General features: G+C 42.0%; 1 protein-coding gene across 2 annotated transcripts; it reads right to left on the bottom strand.

Annotated features, from left to right (window-relative positions):
* Positions 1–4,766: 4,766 nt before the first annotated feature.
* Positions 4,767–21,220, bottom strand: xylt2 (xylosyltransferase II). 2 transcript variants are annotated; one of them, XM_080905373.1, is made up of 11 exons: positions 21,060–21,218; positions 16,321–16,816; positions 15,405–15,580; positions 13,785–13,987; positions 12,621–12,701; positions 12,059–12,275; positions 11,498–11,674; positions 10,810–11,066; positions 10,516–10,711; positions 8,672–9,005; positions 4,767–7,297 (listed from the first exon to the last, which is right to left on the bottom strand). In XM_080905373.1, the coding sequence occupies exons 1-11, from the start codon at positions 21,189–21,191 to the stop codon at positions 6,978–6,980; spliced, it is 2,589 nt and encodes an 862-aa protein (XP_080761499.1). In that variant the 5' UTR covers positions 21,192–21,218; the 3' UTR covers positions 4,767–6,977. The 2 variants fall into 2 exon arrangements, with proteins under 2 accessions (XP_080761499.1, XP_080761500.1); XM_080905374.1 differs by having other exon boundaries at positions 4,768–7,300; positions 21,060–21,220.
* Positions 21,221–21,838: the final 618 nt, after the last annotated feature.

Below are 21,838 nucleotides of genomic sequence, written 5' to 3' on the forward strand. Positions count from 1 at the left end.
TACAGCTCATCAAAGTAAAGAGCTTTGGATACAGAGGTGTTAACCAACAGGTAACACTTTATAATACAGCCCGTGACTAAAGGTGTAATTACCCTGTAATTACATGGTATTTTAGTGTCTTTTATTTGAAACTACAATATAATTATATTTACCTACAAATACTTACAGGTAGCTACACTAGAATAAAGGGGTAAAAGGTCAGGTGTTTACATGAAATAAAGAAATGACTATGCTGTGAGTACATTTAAGTTGTGTATAACTCATTTTAAGTAGTGTGCAATGTGCCAAAATAATTTGATTAACTTTAAGTATTGCATACCTACGGAAATTTCACAGGAAACAAACTATTCTTTCAGTAAAGTGTTGAATAATATATTAATTTTGTGGAAAAATAAAGTGTATTTCCCCATCTTACATTGTAACTACACTGTACTTTTCAGGGTGCAGGTCATATTATGGAGTGGCTTAACTTTGGCTCTCTAATAGGTCACACACATTTATTTTCACTTTAAGCTGGTCAGGGAGAACAGTCTTCGTCACATTTGTAGTATACATAAAAGGACTGTTGAGTAATAAAACATCGATCACGTACATTAACCTAACGGATATTCAGGTGAGATGAATGCACTTCATAATACAGCCCGTGCCCTGAAAAGTACAGCATATTTAGGATGTAAGATGGGGAAATAATTTGGTTTTCTTGCAAAATTACCATGAAATTGCACTTAAATGTACTCACAGCATAGTAATATCTTTTTGTGTAAAAGCCAGACTTGTTATCCCCTTATTCTAGTTCATCTAACTTTAAGTATTTGTAGGTAAATATAATTACATCATAATTTCAAATAAAATACGTTGAAATTTCTTGTGTTCATGCGCCGCTTTATAAAGTGTCACCAACTAATTTTAGTTCAGGCAAGTTACAGTTTAGCAAAACAACTTCTTAGCATCAGGTTAGGATATCTTAAAAATAAGTGGAATCTATTAATTTTCTTCTGCTTTTCCAAATTAGAGTTTGGAGTCTATCCCAGCTAACCTGTCCATCACAGGGATTACACAAACAGACAACCATCCATTCAAACTGCATACAGAAAGGCCCCAGGCTGGATTTGAACCCAGGACTCAACATCAATTATCCCCCCCCACTGCATCATGTTACATATGCATTACAGATTACAGTGGATCTATAGAAACACCACAAAAATGTCACATGTGGAGGTTTTAAATCTAAATATATTCTAAGGTTCTGGGCAGCAGAGTCATCATAGTTTTGTATTTTTTCATATTTTTGAACTTTTATTTCATATTGACCTGCTAGTTTTAGTTCGGTTTAGTTTCAGTTATTTTTTGATTGTTTGTTTTAGTTCATTGGTTCAAAATCTTTAGTTTTAGTTTAGTTTTTATTACCTTCAGTGTGAGTTCTAGTCTTTTTAGGTGTTGTTGTATATTGTAAATCATACTAGAGGTAAGATTTATTAAAATCAGTGCAGGTATTACAATAAAAACACATATTTTAAAAGCAGTGGACTCACAAGCTGTAATATAAATATGTTTTTATTTATAAAATCTTGTTTCCCATTTAGTTTCAGTTTAGTTTTAGTTAACTATAACAACCTTGATGTGTAATACTACCATCATCTCACCAGGAAGATACAGCAGGTAAAATAAGAACTGAACACGTCAGCGGTTTTCTAAGTAAATCTATTTCTAAAGCTGCCGTTGAAATGAAATTCTCACAGTCTTAACAACCCATCCAATCCACGCATGCAAAGAAATCAAACCACAGATGTCCATAAATTATGCGTAATAGTTTGCTCTTTTAAATTTTACTATTTCTTTGCAACATAATGTTGATTTAAAAAAAAATATGCTTCGGCAGCAGTTTCACCAGAAGCTCAGGTGGGAAGCACAACTCGTTAACACAGTAGTGATTCCCAAAGAGAGAGCCAGGGCCCCCTGATGGCCTTCCAAGGTACTGCAGGTGAGCCAACGTAATCTCTCTTGTAATTTGATTAGAGTGAAGATTTAATATTTGGGTGGAAGGATTTTCAGGGTGTTGGCTTTGAGAATAGCTAAATTACCACATTAGGGTCCTACAGGGGACACGTTTGGAACAAAAACATTTTGGTGGTAATACTGCAGTTTTACTTGATTTGTTATTTTACTGCCAGCTTAATTTAACTGAAAAGATCTCACACAAACATACTTTAAGATGTCATGCAGGTGTGAAATGTTCTTGTACACGTTTCAGACCGAGAATTTGACGCACGCACAAAAGCAAGACGCAGCGCCACAGAAACGGCCGCTGGCTCTGTTTGCTGAGGGTCATCCATCACCCCAGCTGCCATCTGACTTGCCACCGCAGCTCTGGCAACAACTGGCCTTGTCGCCATGGTTATTGTCTCCCTGGCTTCTAGAGTACCCAGCCTTGAGGTCCTTGGCAGCAGATGCTTGCCTTCTTTATTGACATTACTCACCCCACCGCCTCTCCATACACAGAAGTCCTCCTCACCCTCCTCCTCCTCCAGCAGGCCAGACTCCACCGCCTGCTTCTTATCTGCAGTGTCAAGGAGCTCAGATAGAGTGCAGCGTGACAGCAGGCAGCCTCTGTACTCCTCACTTTAAACACCGATATTCATGTTCTGCACATTCAATTTGCTTCCCACATTAAAAATCTAACAAGGTGACATGCAAGCCGAACATCTGAGGCTACGTGGCTCCCTCGCTCTCCAGCGTGCTTCCTTTTGATGGAAACTCCGGAGCAGGATGCTTTTAGTCTGCAATAGCAGATATAACATAAAGTGTTTGCTTGCATCCCTTTCAAAGAGAGAGCAGGTATGAGCACCTGAAGTAGAAACAATGCAGACCAGGTTAGATGTAGTGTGCGGCCCCCTCGGAAACCATCAGATTACTATTTCATACCACCTACATGAAATTTTGATGTCAGCATGCTGGCAGCATTTTCAGGACTGATGCTGGAGACGAGAGCAGCCATGAAACAGAAGTCAAAGCACAGGAGACTGGTGGTGTGGATGTTATAAAGCGGGAGGTGGGGGGGTAACTACAGCTTTTTCAGAGACCTGTCTGAACCCTGACACTGAGGAGACCCAGGACAGCTTTAGAGGCCAGCAGAATCCCACATACGTTTCGGCATATTTGGTGCTTTTGCCGGAGCCAAATTTGACATTTTGTCAAACTAGTTGTGACAGCGTTGCTACACTGCAGAGGTCTTTCCATGATGAGATTAAAATTCGAGCTCAAACTGAACATCCAAAAGAGAGAGCACATCACCCCACGTTCCTTCTGGTAAAACGCTGAAAAGACTGCAGGTTTTTGCTTTTACAGTGCATATTTTATTTTCTACTTTCTCGCCAACACGTTTTCATGTAGGACTTCAACATTTACTGGCTCAGTGCAGCCTGCAAACAAAATTGGAACCATCAGTATGTAGTATGTGCTGGGGCTGCTGGCAGGCTAGAACTCGGCAAAACAGCAAATGCATCCATGAATTCAATTAGTGAGGAAGCAGGAGCTTGTTCTTGGCTTACCATAATAAATACTTGTTTCACACATATCCAGTAATGGAATTACGGAGCATTCAGAGCGATTAAACCATTAGACTATCTGCAAGAAATGCCCACAATCGGAGACAATAAACAGGATTTCACTTGCTTTGTCTTTAGTTAAAACTGTGCAGCTCCTGTGATTGTGACAAAGTCCAGAAGTTATCCTGCTGACTAACGCGAAATTGGTGGTGAACATTAAGTGATGTGCTCTTTACAGTTCTTAGACAGCGCTTTTAGTTTTTTAATTTTATCCAACATGTCGCATTCATCCATTCACACTCATAAATCATGACACACTGCACTCCCATAACCCCCTAGTACTACAGGGAGGTTATATTGGGTGGCATTAGATCACTGAGCTATTAGATTATTGTTGGGTACAGATGTTTCCAGAAAATGACACAGAAGGAGTCACTGTGGAAAGAATAGTTAATTATTTAAAAAAGCACATCCTTTTGAAAGTTAATTTAAAAGTAAATTAAGATTTTATATTTTTTTCTGTGGTAATCTGTAATTTCACTTTGTATATTGTTAGTTTCCCGCATCATTTTTAATATAGTTACATAAATACCTTGTGTGTTAGTTCTTCATTATAAGGGTAGGTGATGGCCGTGGGCGTCTGTCCATCCTCTGTGGATGACATGTACGCGCTGTCCGAGGAAACCATCTTCCCCCGCTCATTCATCCTGTGCGTATCCCAGCTGTCGTCCATCCACTTTCTATTAAATAGTAATTATCAGCTCCTAACCAAAAAGCAGGTGAAGTCCTAGAGGTGAACTAAACGTTTATGCTTCCTCTCCATCCTTTTTATCGCCCTGTCTTAATTCCTCCACCCCACCTTCTCTGCATGTCTCCTTCACCCCTGGATGGTTTATATCACCATGCTACGATGTATAATTATGTTGAAACTAAATATTTAAAAGAAGGAGTTTTGGTCAGAGATGATAACGGAAGTGTAGCTTATACAGTATTCATGATGCAAGTCATGTTGAGCTTTTTAACAAGGAAGGGAAAAGGAAGTGTTCAGCGCCCCGGAGAGAGAGCCTCATAAATATCTCCCATCGTGTTCTTGTAAGAGGGAAAACCCCTCGAAATGTAGCGGAAAGGTTCATTTAAGACTTTCAAATAAGAAGCATTTCCTCTCTATTTCCACCTGATTCAAAGGCATGTTAAGAATGAAAATAAGGAAACATCTTAATTTTTTTTTTTTTTCGTTTTATTGAGTCAGTCAGATCTGTCCTATGAGCTTTTTCCAGATAAGAGCTCTGGATGACTCACCAGCCGGGCTGCTGCATATCACAGCGGCACGGAGGGAGACCTCAACTTCCCACCCACCAAAAACAATAAAGGTCTGTATCAAATGATGCTGAACAGCTGGACAAATGTAACACGATTGGAGAGCAGCTCTAATAGTTTAGAGTGCTGAGAGATAAACAGACAACAAACATAATTCCTCCCAAACAGGATAGAAAAATAACATCTGTCACACCCATTCATCTGCTCCCTTATCCCAATAAAACTGGGGCTTCACTGAAGCAACTGTACTGATCGAGGTAAACAAGGTCACTTAAAACTCACACGGTGGCCAACTGTTACTTAACAAACACGTAACGTTGGAGTAAAAAAGAAATCAAACAAACCAAATCACAGACATGGGTTTCACTATCATCTGAAAAGGCATTGATTGCACATCTGTGGAAGCTTTCATCCCGTAGTAAACAATTCAGCTTTGTGACATAAAGGCATCTTAGAGTCTCGATCACACTGAAACAAATGGACGATACACTCGTGACCACTCTGGGTCGGTGGACTCAAAAAGAAAAACAAAACAAACAAAGAAAACATACAAAATTCAAAAAGTTGAAATTAAATTCACCGTAACAAATTAAATGTGAACGTGTCGTGACAATACTGCATACAAACAGATACACGGCAGGTGTGTGATCTAAAAATCTTGCATTTAAGAGAACTTTGACATTTTGGAGAACTGTGTAAGCTTGCTTACTCTGCAGAGAGAAGACTGACAACACGTGACAGTCGTTAGTGTTATGGTGGGGTTATACGTCCTATACCTTGGTTGACACATGACACGGAGTAGCCAGGGTACAGACACGAGGGCCTTACAGGTCCCGACAGGTAAAACAGAATGAATTCTCTTCCACTGACATTGTTGTTTAAAAAACAAACAAAAACAAACAAACAGCTGCGTTTCAGACGTAGAGTGTCTTGGCTTTTGCCCGCTTCTTCCTATTTCCAGCCTACATGCTGAGCTAACATATAAACAGAGTGGTTTCAATTCTCCCAGTGGGCCGAGAGTAATCTGAATAAACGTTATTTTTACCCACATTTCCTTCAGCTCAGTAGAGTCGCTTTAGCAGAGTGGATAAGAAACAGGTCAAACAGCGGAAGTAAAAGTCCTGACTTAAGGTCCACAGTCTGTTGTTCTGGAGCTTTCATGCACACTGCACATCCTTCCTTTTCAGTTAAAGACGTATTACAAAGATGATCTCAGGGAAACTGTGAATGCATCCTCGCTATCTGCACCAGCAGTCCAGGCACTTCCTTAGACCAGACGTTTAGCTCAGAGCCTTTTTTTGCAACAACAGAAAATTTAACTCAATTTAGCAGCTAGTTCTGCGAATTAACAAACAAAATGTGAAAAAATGACACAAATAATATATTAAAAAGAAAAAGCACAAGACTCCTAAGGATACACAAGAACCCCACTCTCTTTACTACTCTTCCTTCTCTGTGTTACAGTCCAAAAATGTTATGCGTCTGTGCAACAGGGAGTGGCAGTTTGTTCCTATTGTAAAAAAGAAAGAAAGAAATGACCTTAACCGTTACCTTCTAATCTTCACATTGTAACCTAGTGACCTCTGTGTAAAACCAAAGTCTTACAGTAAAGTGCACTTCATCTATCTGTTCCTTAATGCTTACATAATAATGCTTCAAAATAAGCACAATAACATGATTCACAGGTTTGATTCTCCCTCGAAAAGAAGACTGAGCACGGCACTGAGCCTGTTGATTCTACCGAAGTGCAGGAAAACTGTGCACCTGAACACTTCTTAAAGAAACTCCGGCACAGACGGATCATGACCGCAAACCTGTGCGACAGCTTAAATAACACGTTACACCCGGCATCCGTGTACCCATTCAGTAAGCGGTGCTACAAGACTAGGCGCTTGCAGTTTCCTATGTGCAAATTTCCAGCAGTCATGCTCTTGTCTTTCAAGCCTGTATCACTGTGGCGCTGAGAAAGACGCGGCTCCTCGGTGGAGGAAGATTCCTTATCGTTGCTTATGTGCCCTTGAGCTCTTAGCCGACCTCGGAGACGTCCTGGTTCACACAGGTCTCCTAGCAGTCTCCGGTTTTCTCCGCACGTCTGCAGTCTCTCTTCTCTGAGGGCTACCTGATCCGCCCATCGCTTTTCACTGGGCCCATATCAGATTTAGGGTCTGGGGACAATGGGCTCCAGGCAGTCTTGGAACAAGACCCCAAAGCTGGGCATGAGGAAGTCTGTGTTGCACACAAGTCGCCGATAACCCAGAAGGACTCAACAGAAGTGTCCACCCATGCATCAAGGGCCTGGCCCACCAACTGGGCATTACGCTGGGCCACCTGCATGGCAGGTTCTTGGGGAGGCAGTTTAAGCACTGAGCTCAGCTGCTGGAAGCTCTGCTCCAGGTACAAGTTCCCTGGAGGTCCTGCATGAAGCCAGCTGTCCTCTTCTAGAACAGAAGGAGAGAAAAAAAATCAGAAGAAGATGACATGAGTGTCTGAAAAATCCACCAAAGTTTTCAGATTTGAATGATCAAGCACTAATGTACGCCCGGGGACATTCTGCATGTTTTTATTCCCAATAAATCCAAAGCAAAGATTAAGACTAACAATGAACACCATCAACTGTGCAGTCTGACATAGCCGATGCCATGTTTGCCCAGGTAGGCATGGTCATTGATTACAGAACACACCAGCATTGTAGTTTATTTACTGTAGCTGATGAAGCTTGTAGGCAACACCAAACTTCTGTGTGTGTGCGTGTGAGAGAGAGAGAGTAGTTTTGGGCACTTTAAGGGGTGCGTCTACTTCTTAAAACCTTTATATTGCCATTTGTTTTCCAAATAAAGCATGCTGGAAACAGAAATCAAAGGTGAAAATCATATTTTTTAAGTTGATGTAATAATATTGGTTTAAAATAGTGGAAAGTAGAGAATTTAATAGCCAACATTAGTTTCTTGCCGATATATCAGCATGGACTGGTATGATAAATGAGTTTTAAAAAATAAATTAAATAAATAAAGGGGCAGGAAAACACCCAATAAATAGCGTTATGAGTGCTGACATCGTTTACCTAAAAACACATATTTGAATATTAGGAAATTGGTTTTAATAATGTGAAAACAAAACAAAAATATAATGTCCTGAAAAATACTTTCAGCACAGCATGCTTTTTTGGTGACTGGCTTTATTCACCAATAGCAATCAGTATTAGAAAAGCTTCTGTCATTAAACCTGCATGCTCTCTTTTCCATAGAGTACTGATTGGGACAGCTATTTAAAAGTGGTACTGTAAAACTAGCAAGGCCTCCTTCTTCTCTACCATCTTCAGCTGCATCGTCTTCCAATTGGGCCTCAGGGATTCTTAAGATGTTTGCGGACATAAACAAAAACTTGCTGTTACTGTTAACCATTTGCATTCACAAAAATTGACCTGAAAGGGTCAGACAAACTATAAAGAAGCAAAAATAAATGCATTCACCTGATACCCATCCACTTACATTTACCAATTACAGCAGACTGAACAACAGTATGGCTTTAACTTCTGTGTGAACCAAATGTGTGAAAGCCTGAAATGGTGTGTCACAAAATGTTGGAATGACATGACTGAAAACATTTGAAGTTCAAGACTTTTAAAGGGCACAGAGACGCCCTGTGATCGCGACAGACAGGACTGAACAAGTATTTAGGGAAAATGTAGTGCTTGACTGATTTGGTGTTTCATCATGTGATTCTGTCACAGAAAGTGAAATAAAGAAAAACATCAGCCTTATCTTTTCAAATTAAAAATGAAAATAAAGAGCTATAAATACATGTCTCACCTTTGCGTAGCGGCTCCTTGTTATTAAAAGTTAACGGCATGACAAGAAAGTGAACTTCTGCCACACGCTCCCATTGTTTTAACACCCGTACCGTCCAGGTGCCCGGCCGCAGGGGGTGCTGCAGTGGCGGTTTGTAGTGTGTGTACTCTGCATCCAAATCCACTGTAATGTCATAAGATGCCGCCACCACCAAAGCCGGGTCGACCCACACAATAGTGGCGGTGAGATTCGGACCACGTGCCCACTTCTGGACTGCCAGAGGTTCATCCAAAGGGCCGATCACCCCACCGAAGTTACGGAAGATCCTCTCTTTGGGATCCCACTCTGTGCCAATCTTAGGATAACAAAAAAAGTCATTTTTAAAAAATATTTTTAAAAATTTATGTGACATATGTTACGTCCCTCTGCAGCCCCTAATCATCTCAATGGTGCTAATTGGCCACACCTAGTCAGGTGTGGATAAAAGCATACCTTAGGCAAGCTTCCTGGGGGAGCTCACTTGCCTTTGCGGCACTAGCCATTTTAGCCAACCTGCTGTGCATTTTAGGATTTAAAACCTCTTCTCACTAACACTCTGGTATTCATCTCCTTTTTTATGTTGCGGCTTTGAGCCAGGTTGTAACATAAGTGGGGGCTCATCCGGGATCTTCGGACATTTTTGTGGAGACTGAATATCAGTTTTTTGTATTGCTTTTAAGTGGGTGAGTGAAGGTGTTCACTGTGATTGAGCTACGTCCCTTTAGTAAGTGTGTTTCAGCTGGGTGGCTGTGCTGCCCTTCCATCGAAGCACTTGTTTGTTGTTTTAGTTTATTGTGTTTGGTGGTTATCCTGGGTGGGGGTACAGAGTTTGGTAGGAGACTATATCTCTGGTCTGCTGCCTGCTCTCGAGTTGGCGTTTAAAGTTGCCTCGAGTCCGGTACACCACTGAAGACTAGACAGGTAAACTTTTATTGTTTTTAGCATCTTAGGTTGGGAGTTGTGCATAGTAAATCAGTGGCAGCAAACTTGGCAGGAGGTTTGAGACCATTCAATAATTATGGTCTTGTGCCTGAGGCAGGTAGGCCGTTTTTAAGTTGGCATAATGTATACTGTGTGTGCATATGTCAGTGTTGATGGATGCTAATGAGATCCTTGTGAGGTGAGTGCTTTGTGCTGTGACCTTTAGTGTTGTGGTAAATATGGCTACTTTTGTTGGATCACTTGTGAGTGTTGTTGGCCAGGTGATGGCAATAACACTGAGGGGTGCTGAGCAACCCTTGATGTGATCGTTGTGTGGCATTAGCTCTCCGTTTTGTGGGTGGTCACTAGTATGCTTGCTTTACTGAACCTTGTGGATTAAAGCCTTATGTTACGACCCGGCTCAAAGCCGCAACATAAAAAAGGAGATGAATACCAGAGTGTTAGTGAGAAGAGGTTTTAAATCCTAAAATGCACAGCAGGTTGGCTAAAACAGCTGGTGCCACCAAGGCAAAGGCAAGTGAGCTCCCCCAGGAAGCTTGCCTAAGGTATGCTTTTATCCACACCTGACTAGGTGTGGCCAATTAGCACCAGCTGAAAACATTGAGATGATTAGGGGCTGCAGAGGGATGTAACACATAATACAACAACACTGACAACACTACAAAAGAGACCCACTCCTTTCTGTCTGAAGAAGGTGAGTGAATATTCATTTCTTCCAGTATTAACATACTTTTTGTTAAACTAATTAAACTTCAGTTTAGCTTTTGTCAGATCACGCCTGATACAGCCACCCTAATTTTTAGATATCAGCTAGAAAATCTTCCTCATGTTGCAGTCGTCTTGATCTTGAAAGTTTGTACAAAAAAACCCTAAAGAGTGCTTACTTCCAGATTCTTGAGCCTTTCAAATTCTTTAAGGTTCTTCTCAAGGACGAGTGTAGCCTGAGGCACTGCCCACATCTCCAAAGTCTCCCTGGCCTTTGACTCCACTGCCTGGACTTCTTGGCGAACCAGGTACCCTTGGAAACGGTCATCATAAAAGTATACATGCACAGATAGAGGGACGCCTACTGGTTCAAACCTGGGAGAAAAAAAATAGATAAATTAAACATGACAAAGAAAATAGCTTATGTGCTGTGTTAGTGACAATAACAAAGCAAAGCAGAACAGACTCTCCACCTGCAGGCCTTCACGTTGCTCTGAGCAGTCACCAAACTCTTCAGGCCCAGGCGAAAGAATGACAAGTACGCCGTGAGAGCCACGTCACTGAGAGAGCCCACGCCATCCAGCTGCTCAAACAGGCTCTCCCAATATGCCTTGATAGCAACAGTTCCTGGAGCATACTGGCCATACAGGTGAGTGTCCAGGATGTCTATGGCCTCCTGGTTCACCGAGGACTCAAACTTGCGGGCAAAGAATGTTGGACGGGTCAGTTGCTGTGGATGAGGAAGAGAAAATAGCAAAAACATATTTGACAAAGAATTAGAATTTAGTTAAAGTCAGTTTGATTTAGCATTAAATAAAGCCCTTCTTCTGGAAAGTATCTGCAGTTCTGCCCTTGTGCTTATTCAAAACCACCGGACTCTGTTGACAAAAACAGTGATTTCCCATCTTACAGAAACAGGGCTCATTAGTCTACTTTGTGTGCCTTTCCTTGCTTGCAGTCAGAACTAACCCCAAAGAACTCCAGGAGCCAGATAATAATACAAACTAATTGATTGAGGAAAGAAATATTTAAAATGTTTTTAAATATAACCTAGTGCTAGCAAAGTGTACCTAACAAAGTGGCCACTGAGTGTATATGGCTTCTGTCTATATCACCCAGCCCTGTTTTTTGTTTTAAAGTGGCATCCTCTGTTGAACTCACCTGGATTCGAACGAGGTCTTGTGGTTTAAAATCATTGGGAGAGCAGCCACACCAGTCAACAATGTGCTTGTACTGACATTTACAGCCCAGCTTACGGTTCCAGTTGGTGACGCGCAGGTTATTGTCCACCAGGGTGTCACACATGAGACTGTTCCCGAGCACTGTGTGGAAGAAAGACTGGGAAGAAAGGATAGGAGTAGGTACGTTATTTCTTCACTGTGTGAGAAAACAGTGTGGCCAAGTGTTGTGTCCAAATTAAGCTTGTGTAAACCATCAAATATACCTATGAACTGTTTCTAACCACACTCTAAATTACAAAAAGGTCACAGCTCTATAGCGGTGAACAGACAACTCTTCTGAGACCAAACTACACAGATAAAATATAGCGAAGCCTCCTCATCTTGCACTTCTGCTGCACGCTGTGCCAGAAAGCTTAAAGTATTACATTATCTCTGCTGCTAGGCTCTTCTGACTTGGCAGGGGACGACGAGCCTGAGACAGGCTTCTATATGAAACTGTCTCAACAACGGGAGATAAACAGACTGCCTACAGCTCGCTTACCTCAGCAGGAAGCAGAGCGTAGGAATAGAACTGCTTCAGCCCCGACACAAGCTCGTCCTGGGAGTTGATGACGTACTCCACAAAACGGCGGGTGAGTGCAAACCAATCGGAGCCGCCTGAGACCTCCAGGCCTTCGGGGATGTTGCGCTCGCCTAGACGCCACATGTGGTTGTCACACTCGTGGAAGAGACGGTCAAGGCCCTGCTTCTTAATAAACCTGGAACACAGGACACAGCTGAAAATGATGGGTGGAAGAGACACGGGTGAAGGTATTTGCACCATTCATCGCAGTAAATGATAAAGAACTGTAACACTGCATTAAATAATGGATCTGACAGAGCTCTCTGCTCCCCAGCTCATCTGTATCTGCAGCAATATTTAAATACACTTCTATTTGCTGAGAATTTATAGAGCAACTTTTTGTGATTTCATTCATTAACATTGTTCAGTTACAGTTTTTCTGTAGTATTAAAAGGTGTGTCAAATGTAATTTATTATAAGTCAAAATGCCATCCCGATGTCAGTATTTGCAGACTGTGCTGCCTTTATGTAGCAAACTCACCGGGCATTCTCTCTCCCATGGGACTTGAGAAAGTTCTTATCTCTGTGCAGCGACAGGAAAGCCACCAGTTCATCATTGGTCCTGCAGGAGGGCATTATGGTGAGAATTGAAAGGAGGAAAGGTTATGTTGAAGCAGGAGACCAAAAAAAGGGCCATCTACAGGGTTCTTTGGACTGTGTTATGAGTATTGTGCTAGCTGAAATAAACTACTCTGGACACCACACAGAAAACATTGTCTTTCTGTGCTGTGTCCAAGCAAGCCTTTTCCCCTTGAGATGGTTCAGGTGGACTAACAGCTGCTTTGTTAGGGGTTCAAAGCTGCCCCAGAAACAAGCCAGCCAAAACTGATTCATGCCCAAAATAATTCATTTGAAGCTGCCACTAGATTCTCTTATCTGCCAACTGTTAAGTTTCTTTGTAATGTTGCTGTAAAAAGCGCCGTAATTGTAGGTGCAGTTTTGCAAAAGGGAAAGAGGCATTCAAAAATAATGAAAAATGGCTCAAGATACAAACTTTGAGGGAATACAACAAACACAAAGTAGGTTAAAGAGGTAGTGCACACTAAAATGCTTTTTTTTATTTTTAGCTCTAAAATAAACTTCACTGTGACAGAGTGAAAATGGCTCAAGACACCCTTTTCTGTTTGGGATTATGAAAGATAAGTGGTGTAACCAGCTGTTAAGTTTCTTTTGTTTTAACATGGCGGTTCAATGATTTTGACAGGAGCAGAAGCAACACCATGCTGCAATGTTTCACTACACACCCACACGTCTCAGCACTGCTTTTGATGGCAGGACACTGAACTGATAGCAAGAGGGCGAGAGAGAGTCAAAGACAGCTTTGGGCATTACTAGGGCTTCAGGTAAAAGCTTGAATTTATACAGTTTATGACCATCCTGATCTCCCATGACCCTCTGTGGCAGATGTTCATTGACAATCTGTCTAATCCTCTTTTTTTCACTTGGCCTGAGATTCACTGAGCAACTCCTGCCTCACATATCTATGTCCCCTCTTCAGTAACCCATCTAAACTCAAAGCATTTTTTTTAATCTTGCACTGCATGGATTTAGGCTCAAATGTGGGAGTGAATGTACACCTTAGGTAAAGTGCAACAAAGATTAGCTGTTGAGTTTATTTCTATGTATATATGTGTGTGTGACCAACCTAGTTGGAAAGTCTGTGGCACTAAGATTGATGAAAAAATCCCACTTCCAGTCCAGCATGGAGAGCAGATCCTGCATGCTGCGTAGGTAGGCTTTGAGAAGGCTGGCTCCTCCCCAGATGGTGACCATGCGCCATGGCGTGGCTCTCACATTTGGGTACTGCTGGGCTATCTGCAGGACCTCCCGATGCATGTAGCCAGACCGCTGTCAGAGTTTTAAAACCAAAAGTCAGTTAAAGAGTTAAATGAGGAGAGGCTGCTTCTGAAACAAAAGCATAATCTACTTTTAGCTTTGTTCTCACAGAGCTGCAGCTGCCACTGTGCCAAGACCATCACACAAAACTGGCTCCTGTTGAAAGAGAATTTGATCTGAGAAGAACAACAGCCACATGGTGCTCTGTGCTGTGGGTCATAATGACGATAGAGGAAGAATCAAAATTAGTTTCTGTTGCTGGCTGTTCCTCCTTTAGGTGACTGCAGGTGAGACAAAAATAAATGAACTGAGCTTAAAAGATAGTCTGGAACAAACCACAGTGCGGGGATTAAAGGAAGAAATAGAGGCTGCTGAGCTGCCAAGCTTTATGCAGCGGTATTAAAAATTGAGTGAGTGAACATGTGACCACTGCAAGTGTCTAAAATATGCAAGAAACCAACAACTGAAGGTTCAACAATTCTTTTTATTATTTCTACTTGGAACTTAAACTGATTAATTATAACCTAATTAACAAGGGGCCTGTTCACAAATAAGGAGAGCTAATAAACGTTGTGAAGCAATAAATGGGCAGTTTAGGGAGACACAGACACTTCGAAAGTGACTGTTTGGGGACACAAAGTCCAATTGTGTTTAGCAAAGCATGAACAAAGGGTATCGATTCTGTCTTGTATATTTAAAAGAGGACATAAAGATTGTATGAAAAGGGTATACAGTTTTTTTGCAGAAATTAGAAAATAGGAGAACGAATGGTCAAAGAGTAGCCTGAACTCAGTACTCGCCTTTAAACAGGAGAAGAAGAGGACAGGATAAGAGAGAGCAGAGCAGTTGGCAGACATTTTCTAGGACAAACCTGACCTGTTTTACAGCCTCATCTCTCAAACAGGCTTTTGCCTCTGAGATGGATGAGGTTAGGCAAGCAAAGTATCTAAGACTGTCTGTGGTGTGATTGTCCTACTGACGTCTTATCCATCATTGCCTCCGGTGAGCTGCTCTGCCGTCCCTTGGCAGCAGAACAGAGCAACTCCCTACGTCTCCACAACCTTTCCGGCAACACAGGTGCACTGAGAACAGGCACCTGTTTCTCTGCTGTCTCTGCTGAACGCACCTGAGGTCCCTGCCTCAGTACCAGCCGTGCATTTGTCTTTTGCCTTCCGGCTGCACATGACAGCAGACCTTTCCTCCACTAAATCCAGCCCCTAAGAATAACCACACTTTGCTCTATCCAGGCTAATCCCCTTTACTACACTGTGAGACCCGTGGGATAACTTTAACCTTCATAATGCAAATAAGATCTAACTGGGAAAAGCATCTGTGAGTGCACCAAACACATACTGTTTAATATAATATTTAAGCACCAAAAATAATACTGTCTAAAGAGACTGCATGGCAGTTGAAGCTCTGTAATTACCTTATCCACATGGATGTAGTAATAGTGGTCACGGTGATAAATGGCTTTGATGAGACGTTTGAGCTGCCGTACAGCACGGCCGTGGACCATCAGAACGAAAGCCACTCTGACGGGGTTCTCCACTTCGGATAGGCTGTCTTCCAGCTCACCAACAGCCTGAACTGGGTGTGACACACCTGTCCCAATAGGACAGACAAATATGACTCAGTAGGCTTGGGGGCACCTCTAAGCTAGCTGTTTAACAGGCACTATTAATGGATTGAAAGAGATTTAATTTTACCATGTTACATATCTGAAGTATTCAAAATCTAAAAGGGTTTTCTATTACTTTCCTTTTTGACAAAGCGTCCAACTCAGCAACACTGCAAGCTGCATTTACAGTAATGGCACAACTGAGCCAGAGGGGTGGGTTGAGTCTTTTGGCCCTGTGCAACCCCTGCATTATACTGCAGTTGCAAACAAGTTCCCTAAATGTGGCTATACAATCAGAGACATTTGACGATCTATAATGTATAACCCTAAAACTAAGCATAGCAATGGGCAAAAGATGGAAAGATTCTTCTGAGTTAAGGACATGAAACAGCTATTTGTTGCTGTTTATCATAGTGGGTCAAATCTTTTTGTTTTTAGTATTTGAATTTAGTACATTTTTAATTATGTACCAAAGAAAACTGTAACAGCTACAACATTGTTAGACTGAAAAATAACAAAATCTATAAAACAAAATTATCCTATAACTGTCAAGGAAATTTGGCAACAAAGAATGTCTAGACTGAAAATGCACTGGTGAGTAAAAATTACAGTAAATGTCAAAAAGTGTCATTTTGTTCATTTTTTACATTCATCTCCTTTCACGTTGAAGTTTGTAGACTACATGTGATTATAAATACTCATGCAAACTTTAGCGGGTTCTCACCAAGCTGAGGGCAGAACTGAGGGAGTGACTCTGGCATGAGCTGCCCGGCCTGATGCTGGCACACGATGTTGGCGAGCTCCTGTCTGCACTGCTGTGACGCGGCGCGGTGCAGAGCAGACAGCGCATCCTTTCCTATGATATCACATTTAGGCACAAAGTCACTGTTGGGGGCTTGGTGCGCCCCGTCCACGCTGCCTGGCTCTCCTGGTATGGCAGCAGCAGGTAACTTGCCTGCCCCGTCTGGGCGGATCTCGCTAAGGTTACGGCTGCTGGAGAGATCGTGGGGGACTACACCATCTACTCCAACCCCTGTCATTCCCCGTTCCTGGGGGGTCTTCAGCCTGATGTTGGGCTTCCCTCCACGGCGGCTGCTCCCTCTCCTCAGTGCACTGGCACCATTGCTTCCCTTGTTTCTCCCCGACAATGAATTCTGTGCGTTGTCTTTCTTGGGGTCCTGGTTGTCGTGGTCAGGCAGCTTAGACTGTCTTAGTTTTCTCTGAGGAAAGAGAGAGAGCAGAGACATATTTTAAATCCTGCTCTGTTGCCAGTCATTCCATAAGGTTATCTTGGACAACCACTACTGAGAGGAGGCGTTATTTCTTTGGAGTCATAATGAATCATAATGAATCCACAGAAATGACACATAAGGTAAACAAAGACCTCGACTAGGGCAGCAGTAGACAGATCCCCAGAGGGAAGGATGTGTTTACTTGCTTTTGTTTTTTTCATTCTGCCAATCTGGGTTATTTTTAGCTGAGCCTCTGCCTTTTTATGGAGCTAATCTGCAAAAAGTGGACAGTCACACATGATTCCAGTGATTCACTGTACCGACCTGAGTTTCCTCCCTCTGGCCGAAATCACAGGCAGGAAAAATGCACACACATGCAAGTAGGTCACATGTTTACAGCCCCTTCATACACACATTAAGAAGTGACAATGTGGCAAATTTACTTGCACTTTAGTGCTAAAATTATCTCAAAGAGCTCAGGGGGATTTTGTGACAAATTAACAACAATATTCTATCATTTTAGTTTATTATAATAAAAAAAAAAATCAGTAAAGCACTAACTTTGATAGTGTTTGACTGTAACCTCTTAAAAATCAAACCAGGGCTTGAGAGCTTCCTTAAAATGTCAAGATAAGACCTTCTTATAAATGCTTTGACATAATAAAATCAGTGAAGTGTCCCACTGCTGCAGTCTCTGGCCGTAAAATCTCTAAATGTTAAGTCCACCCAGTGTTTGTCATATAGTTATACTTTTGTGAAAATGTCAACATAAAAGGGAAAGATCAGCTTTGGGGCAGGTGCAGAGCTGCCCGTTTTCCCCAGCAGGAAAATTATGTAAACACTAATGAAAGCTAGAAAGGTCTCTTTCCTCAAGTGCAAAAAACAAAACAAAAGAATGCATCATAGAGAATAGTGTGTTATCATCTAAACTGATGTTGTATCAAAATGAAAGAGGACCCAGTTTAAGTTTTACATCTAAGGCTCGGTTTCAAAGCAAAAGCTTTGAGTGAATCAGTCTCACTAGAGTAGAAATCACACCTCAAAAAATAAAAGCAGAGGACTTTTTTGGAGGGAAAGACACTCACACGCACACAGTTTAAGCCATTTTAAATCTTCTAGCCAAATAACATCATAGTTTTGGCACACTAAATTACTGGTTCATATAAAAAGTCCCTTCAAAATATTCATTTGGAGAAGAGAAAGAAGAGCGAGTGGGTGAGAGTGTTCTGCCTCTGTCAGAAGTTATGGTAAAACGTGGGCCCGCTCATTCGCCTCACACCGCTGGCACCCCGACAGCCCAGAGATTGTGGGAACAGAAGATGGACCGGGCCTGTGCGGTGGGACGAGGAGCCAGATAATACATGGCCAACACACCAGCTGCCAACCAATAAAGCAAAGTCAGCTACTGGCTGCCAACTGCAGTCTCAAATCCAATACAGTAAGAGGGATTGTGAAGTAAACTTACACAGCAGTCAGTGCAGTGCAAACCTACTGGAAGATGCTTATATACATTTAAGGAACCTTGCCATCTTTCTGAGAAATTATGACACCATACATGTCAACTCATCAAGAAAGCTTTGCTTCCTTTAATCGGTGTAAGAGCGGGTGCTTTAGTTACATCTTTATGTCAATTTCACAACACTCAAAGGCCAAACTAAACACAACCTCAGCTTCTGTGGAAGTGCTGGGAGGAAATCTGTGGTCTGACCAGCTGCACGACACTAACTCAGAATAGGCCTTAGAGAGTGACTACCCATGTTGCCTTACTTAACAAAGATTTATCCTTTTTTGTTGCCATTTCTGACCTTTTCATAAACCAAATTGTATTTGATGCAAAACGCCACAGCTGCAAAATGTGGCATTAATACGGCATAAATATGTAAAAATGCCAACAAAAACTTTTTGTTCTGAAAATCAAATTCCTGTAAAATTCAATTAAATAAAAAAAGAATAATAATAAAAACATTAATGGCATGATAACAACAAGCATGATTGCCAGCAAACATTCATAAGAAAGCTTAGTTTTCAGCTGCCAGCTGACATGTTTTTTGTGCAGAAAGCCAAGCACGCAGCACGGGCTAACATTTCAATTTTCCTTATCACTTGTGTTCACAGCTTTTAATTAACACCATCATGTCAAAAAAAAATGTATTGATTCAAAGGCAAGCCAGTCAGCCTCTTTACTTTCCAATTAAAGTCGAGTGAAACCATATCAGCGTTGCCATCTGCTGAAGCGTGAAGCTGCAGCAGCAGCGAGCACTCAGCTCTGCAGGAGAACCCCGGCGTGCAGAGGGTGATACGAGGATGACAAGCGTCATGTCTTCTTCTGTCCTCGCAATCCTTTCGCTCTTCTGCCCAAGGGATTTAATATAACGCATGTGACCGTGTTCACACATGCACTGCCAGACGCTGATTAGAGCAGATGCAAGATAAGGCAGAGATCGCTGAGCACGGGGAGACCGTTCAGAGGTGAAGTGATGATTAATGTGCACGCTCAAGTCAGAAATTTGATTCTGCATCTGCGAGAGTGCAAACATGCAGAGACCAAATGCTGACATTTGCATAGATGTCTGCCAACATAGCTGCATATAGAGCTGACATTTGTGCTGAGTGGTAGTGCCACAACTTCAGGGCCCAAAGATTAAAAACAGTCAATAAATAAATCTGATTAACAGTGAAGCAAACAACCAGTGCAGCTCTTTTCCCATCCACCTGCACACCTTTTAACTTTAAGACCATTATGCTTTCACCTGAGACACTCAACAGCAACCCCCGAGGTGCAGTTGAGCTTCTATAAAGCAGTGTGCACTTCTGCTCATTTAGAAACACAGAAGAGCTGCATTTAAACACAGAAACCACAGCCCTGCACACATTTCTCTTATCTTTGCTGAGGCATGTTTAAGCATGAATACAACTGGTGAAACAGCAAACAGAAACAGGTGATGAAAGCCGGAGCCTCTCTCAAAATCACTTCAGCAAGAAAAGTTGACTCACTTGCTGCATTTAAAGGAAATGATTTATTTATTTAGTCTAACATCACCATCTGACCGATTAGCTCATGGTTTAAACTGAAGTGGTCAGCAGCAAATCATTTCCTTGGCAAACAGAGGCTACTGTCCGCAGAGTAATGACCCATCTTTTTCCCTTTCTCTGAAGGAACAGCCAAACATCTTTCCCTCCCCTCCCACTCGGCCACTGTTACATCTGTTGCCTGCCTTAAACCTTGCCAGGCACAGAACTTCAATCTATCCACATTGGAAAAAATTACACCACCACATTGCTTGATACATCACAATAGTGAGCTGGCAGGGTTCCCACCTCAGTTTTCAGTGTGCATTCCTGTGGCTCCATCATCACTGGTGTGTCTCAAAAAATGAGTCCTGTACACGCATGGTTCACCTATCTATGTTAACAGCTCAGGTTACCTGACTTAGAGGGAGAACTGGAACAGAAACTGCCTCAAGGTAGCGCACTCCAGGTGTGCCAGGGAGACCCAGGGAAAAAAATTCCCACACAAGACTTGGCTACTGTCGAAGAAACGGTTTCAGTGGTATGTAGGAGAGGCAGCTCTCTGCTGAACTTTTTGGTATGACTCAAAGCTAATTGAAAGTCACAGAACAGCCACAAGCACATCACAATCCACAGGTTGATATAAATAAGTAGGAAACATAAAACAAAAGAGATCCAAGTCATCCTGGAACTACTACATGAAGGCGGTCCTGCTCACACTGATGAAGTGTTTGGGATCAATGAATCACCAGTCTGTTCTCATGCTCCCTCAAACTTACATTACTTCATAGCATACTATTCGTCTTAGATATTCCCCTCAGTCTGTTTTTCATCACATTTTAACAACGCCATGGTTTCCAAAAGAAATAAACATGAGCGGTGGTACCCAAGCTCACCGCTGTTCCTTAAACAAGTTAACTACCACTTAACTACTCCTCTGGTTTCATGGCTGTGACAGTCTAGTAACGAATACTTTCTCACCAGGTAGTGTGGTCAATGAGAGACTGAGGAACAGACAGACACGCAGGCAAGTAGGTAGGTAGGAGGGCTGGACAGGGCTGGTCCGTTGTGCTGAAATGTTTGGGAGCAGCGCTCTTCCCCAACTGCTAACAGCTAACATCAGCTTTAACTCACAGGGGGCTAAGTGCTAACGGCTAGCTCTACAATTAAACCAAAGCGAATAACTGTCACGCCAAATACACCCGGAGGATCGGTTCCTCACCTCTGCCTCGCCTTCTTCCAGACTTCTCAGACTCCATACCACAAGCCCTTGAATCAGGAGGATAGTTAATGCGGCGGCAATCGCTAGTTTATATCGTCGGAGCAGCTTCTGCACTCGAACGCTGGCCACCATTTTTCCGACTCCGGTTGACTGGGAGCGCGTGCAGGGCTCATTCTGAGCGGCGCGCCCACGCGGGGTCGCTCAACATCCCGGTTTGCTGGAAAAAGTTATAAAGACGATTAGAACTGCTTATAATAATAATTAGTATTTATTTATTTGACTGTATTTTATAGCGTTCACTCACATTAGTTTTTTATATTTCCAATGACCTGAAATAAAAATAAATAAGTAAACGTTCTTTTTTAATTCATTTTCTATTTTCTTATTTCTTCAACATCAGTGTAATGGTATCAGAAACAAAATAAAAGAATAAATAAAAATATGCATTATATTTTCCTTCAACTTCCAGGTACAGACATAACATGACACTGACAGGTGACATATTAAAGGAAAATCTAACATACACTACACTTCATAGCATCTTCAGTTAGCATTGAGATTCAAGTTTCAGGAGGTCAGCCTTTACATTGGAGCTCAGTTTCCCCCCAAAACATGGTCCCTCATTTGGTGCTTTGATTCAGAACTGAATCCACCGTAGGTGTTCATTTGGGTTGAGTTACTGCAAAACCATAAGTCAGACATTTACATCCCCAACAGGTCCCAGAGCTCATATGACCCCCCCCCCCCCCCCTTTTTTTTAAAAAAACTTTGTTACATAA

The sequence above is a fragment of the Rhamphochromis sp. 'chilingali' genome (genome assembly GCF_963969265.1).
Source record: "Rhamphochromis sp. 'chilingali' genome assembly, chromosome: 15".
Lineage (NCBI taxonomy): Eukaryota > Metazoa > Chordata > Actinopteri > Cichliformes > Cichlidae > Rhamphochromis > Rhamphochromis sp. 'chilingali'.

Bases quoted from the DNA above. Each gene is read 5' to 3' on its own strand.
- xylt2 (XM_080905374.1), bottom strand. From the start codon at position 21,191: ATGGTGGCCAGCGTTCGAGTGCAGAAGCTGCTCCGACGATATAAACTA. The intron at 13,988-15,404 runs GTAATTACAGAG...AAACTCTGACAG, and splicing joins ACTACATCCATGTGGATAAG to CGGTCTGGCTACATGCATCG. The intron at 7,301-8,671 runs GTGAGACATGTA...CTTCTGTTCTAG, and splicing joins CAAGGAGCCGCTACGCAAAG to AAGAGGACAGCTGGCTTCAT.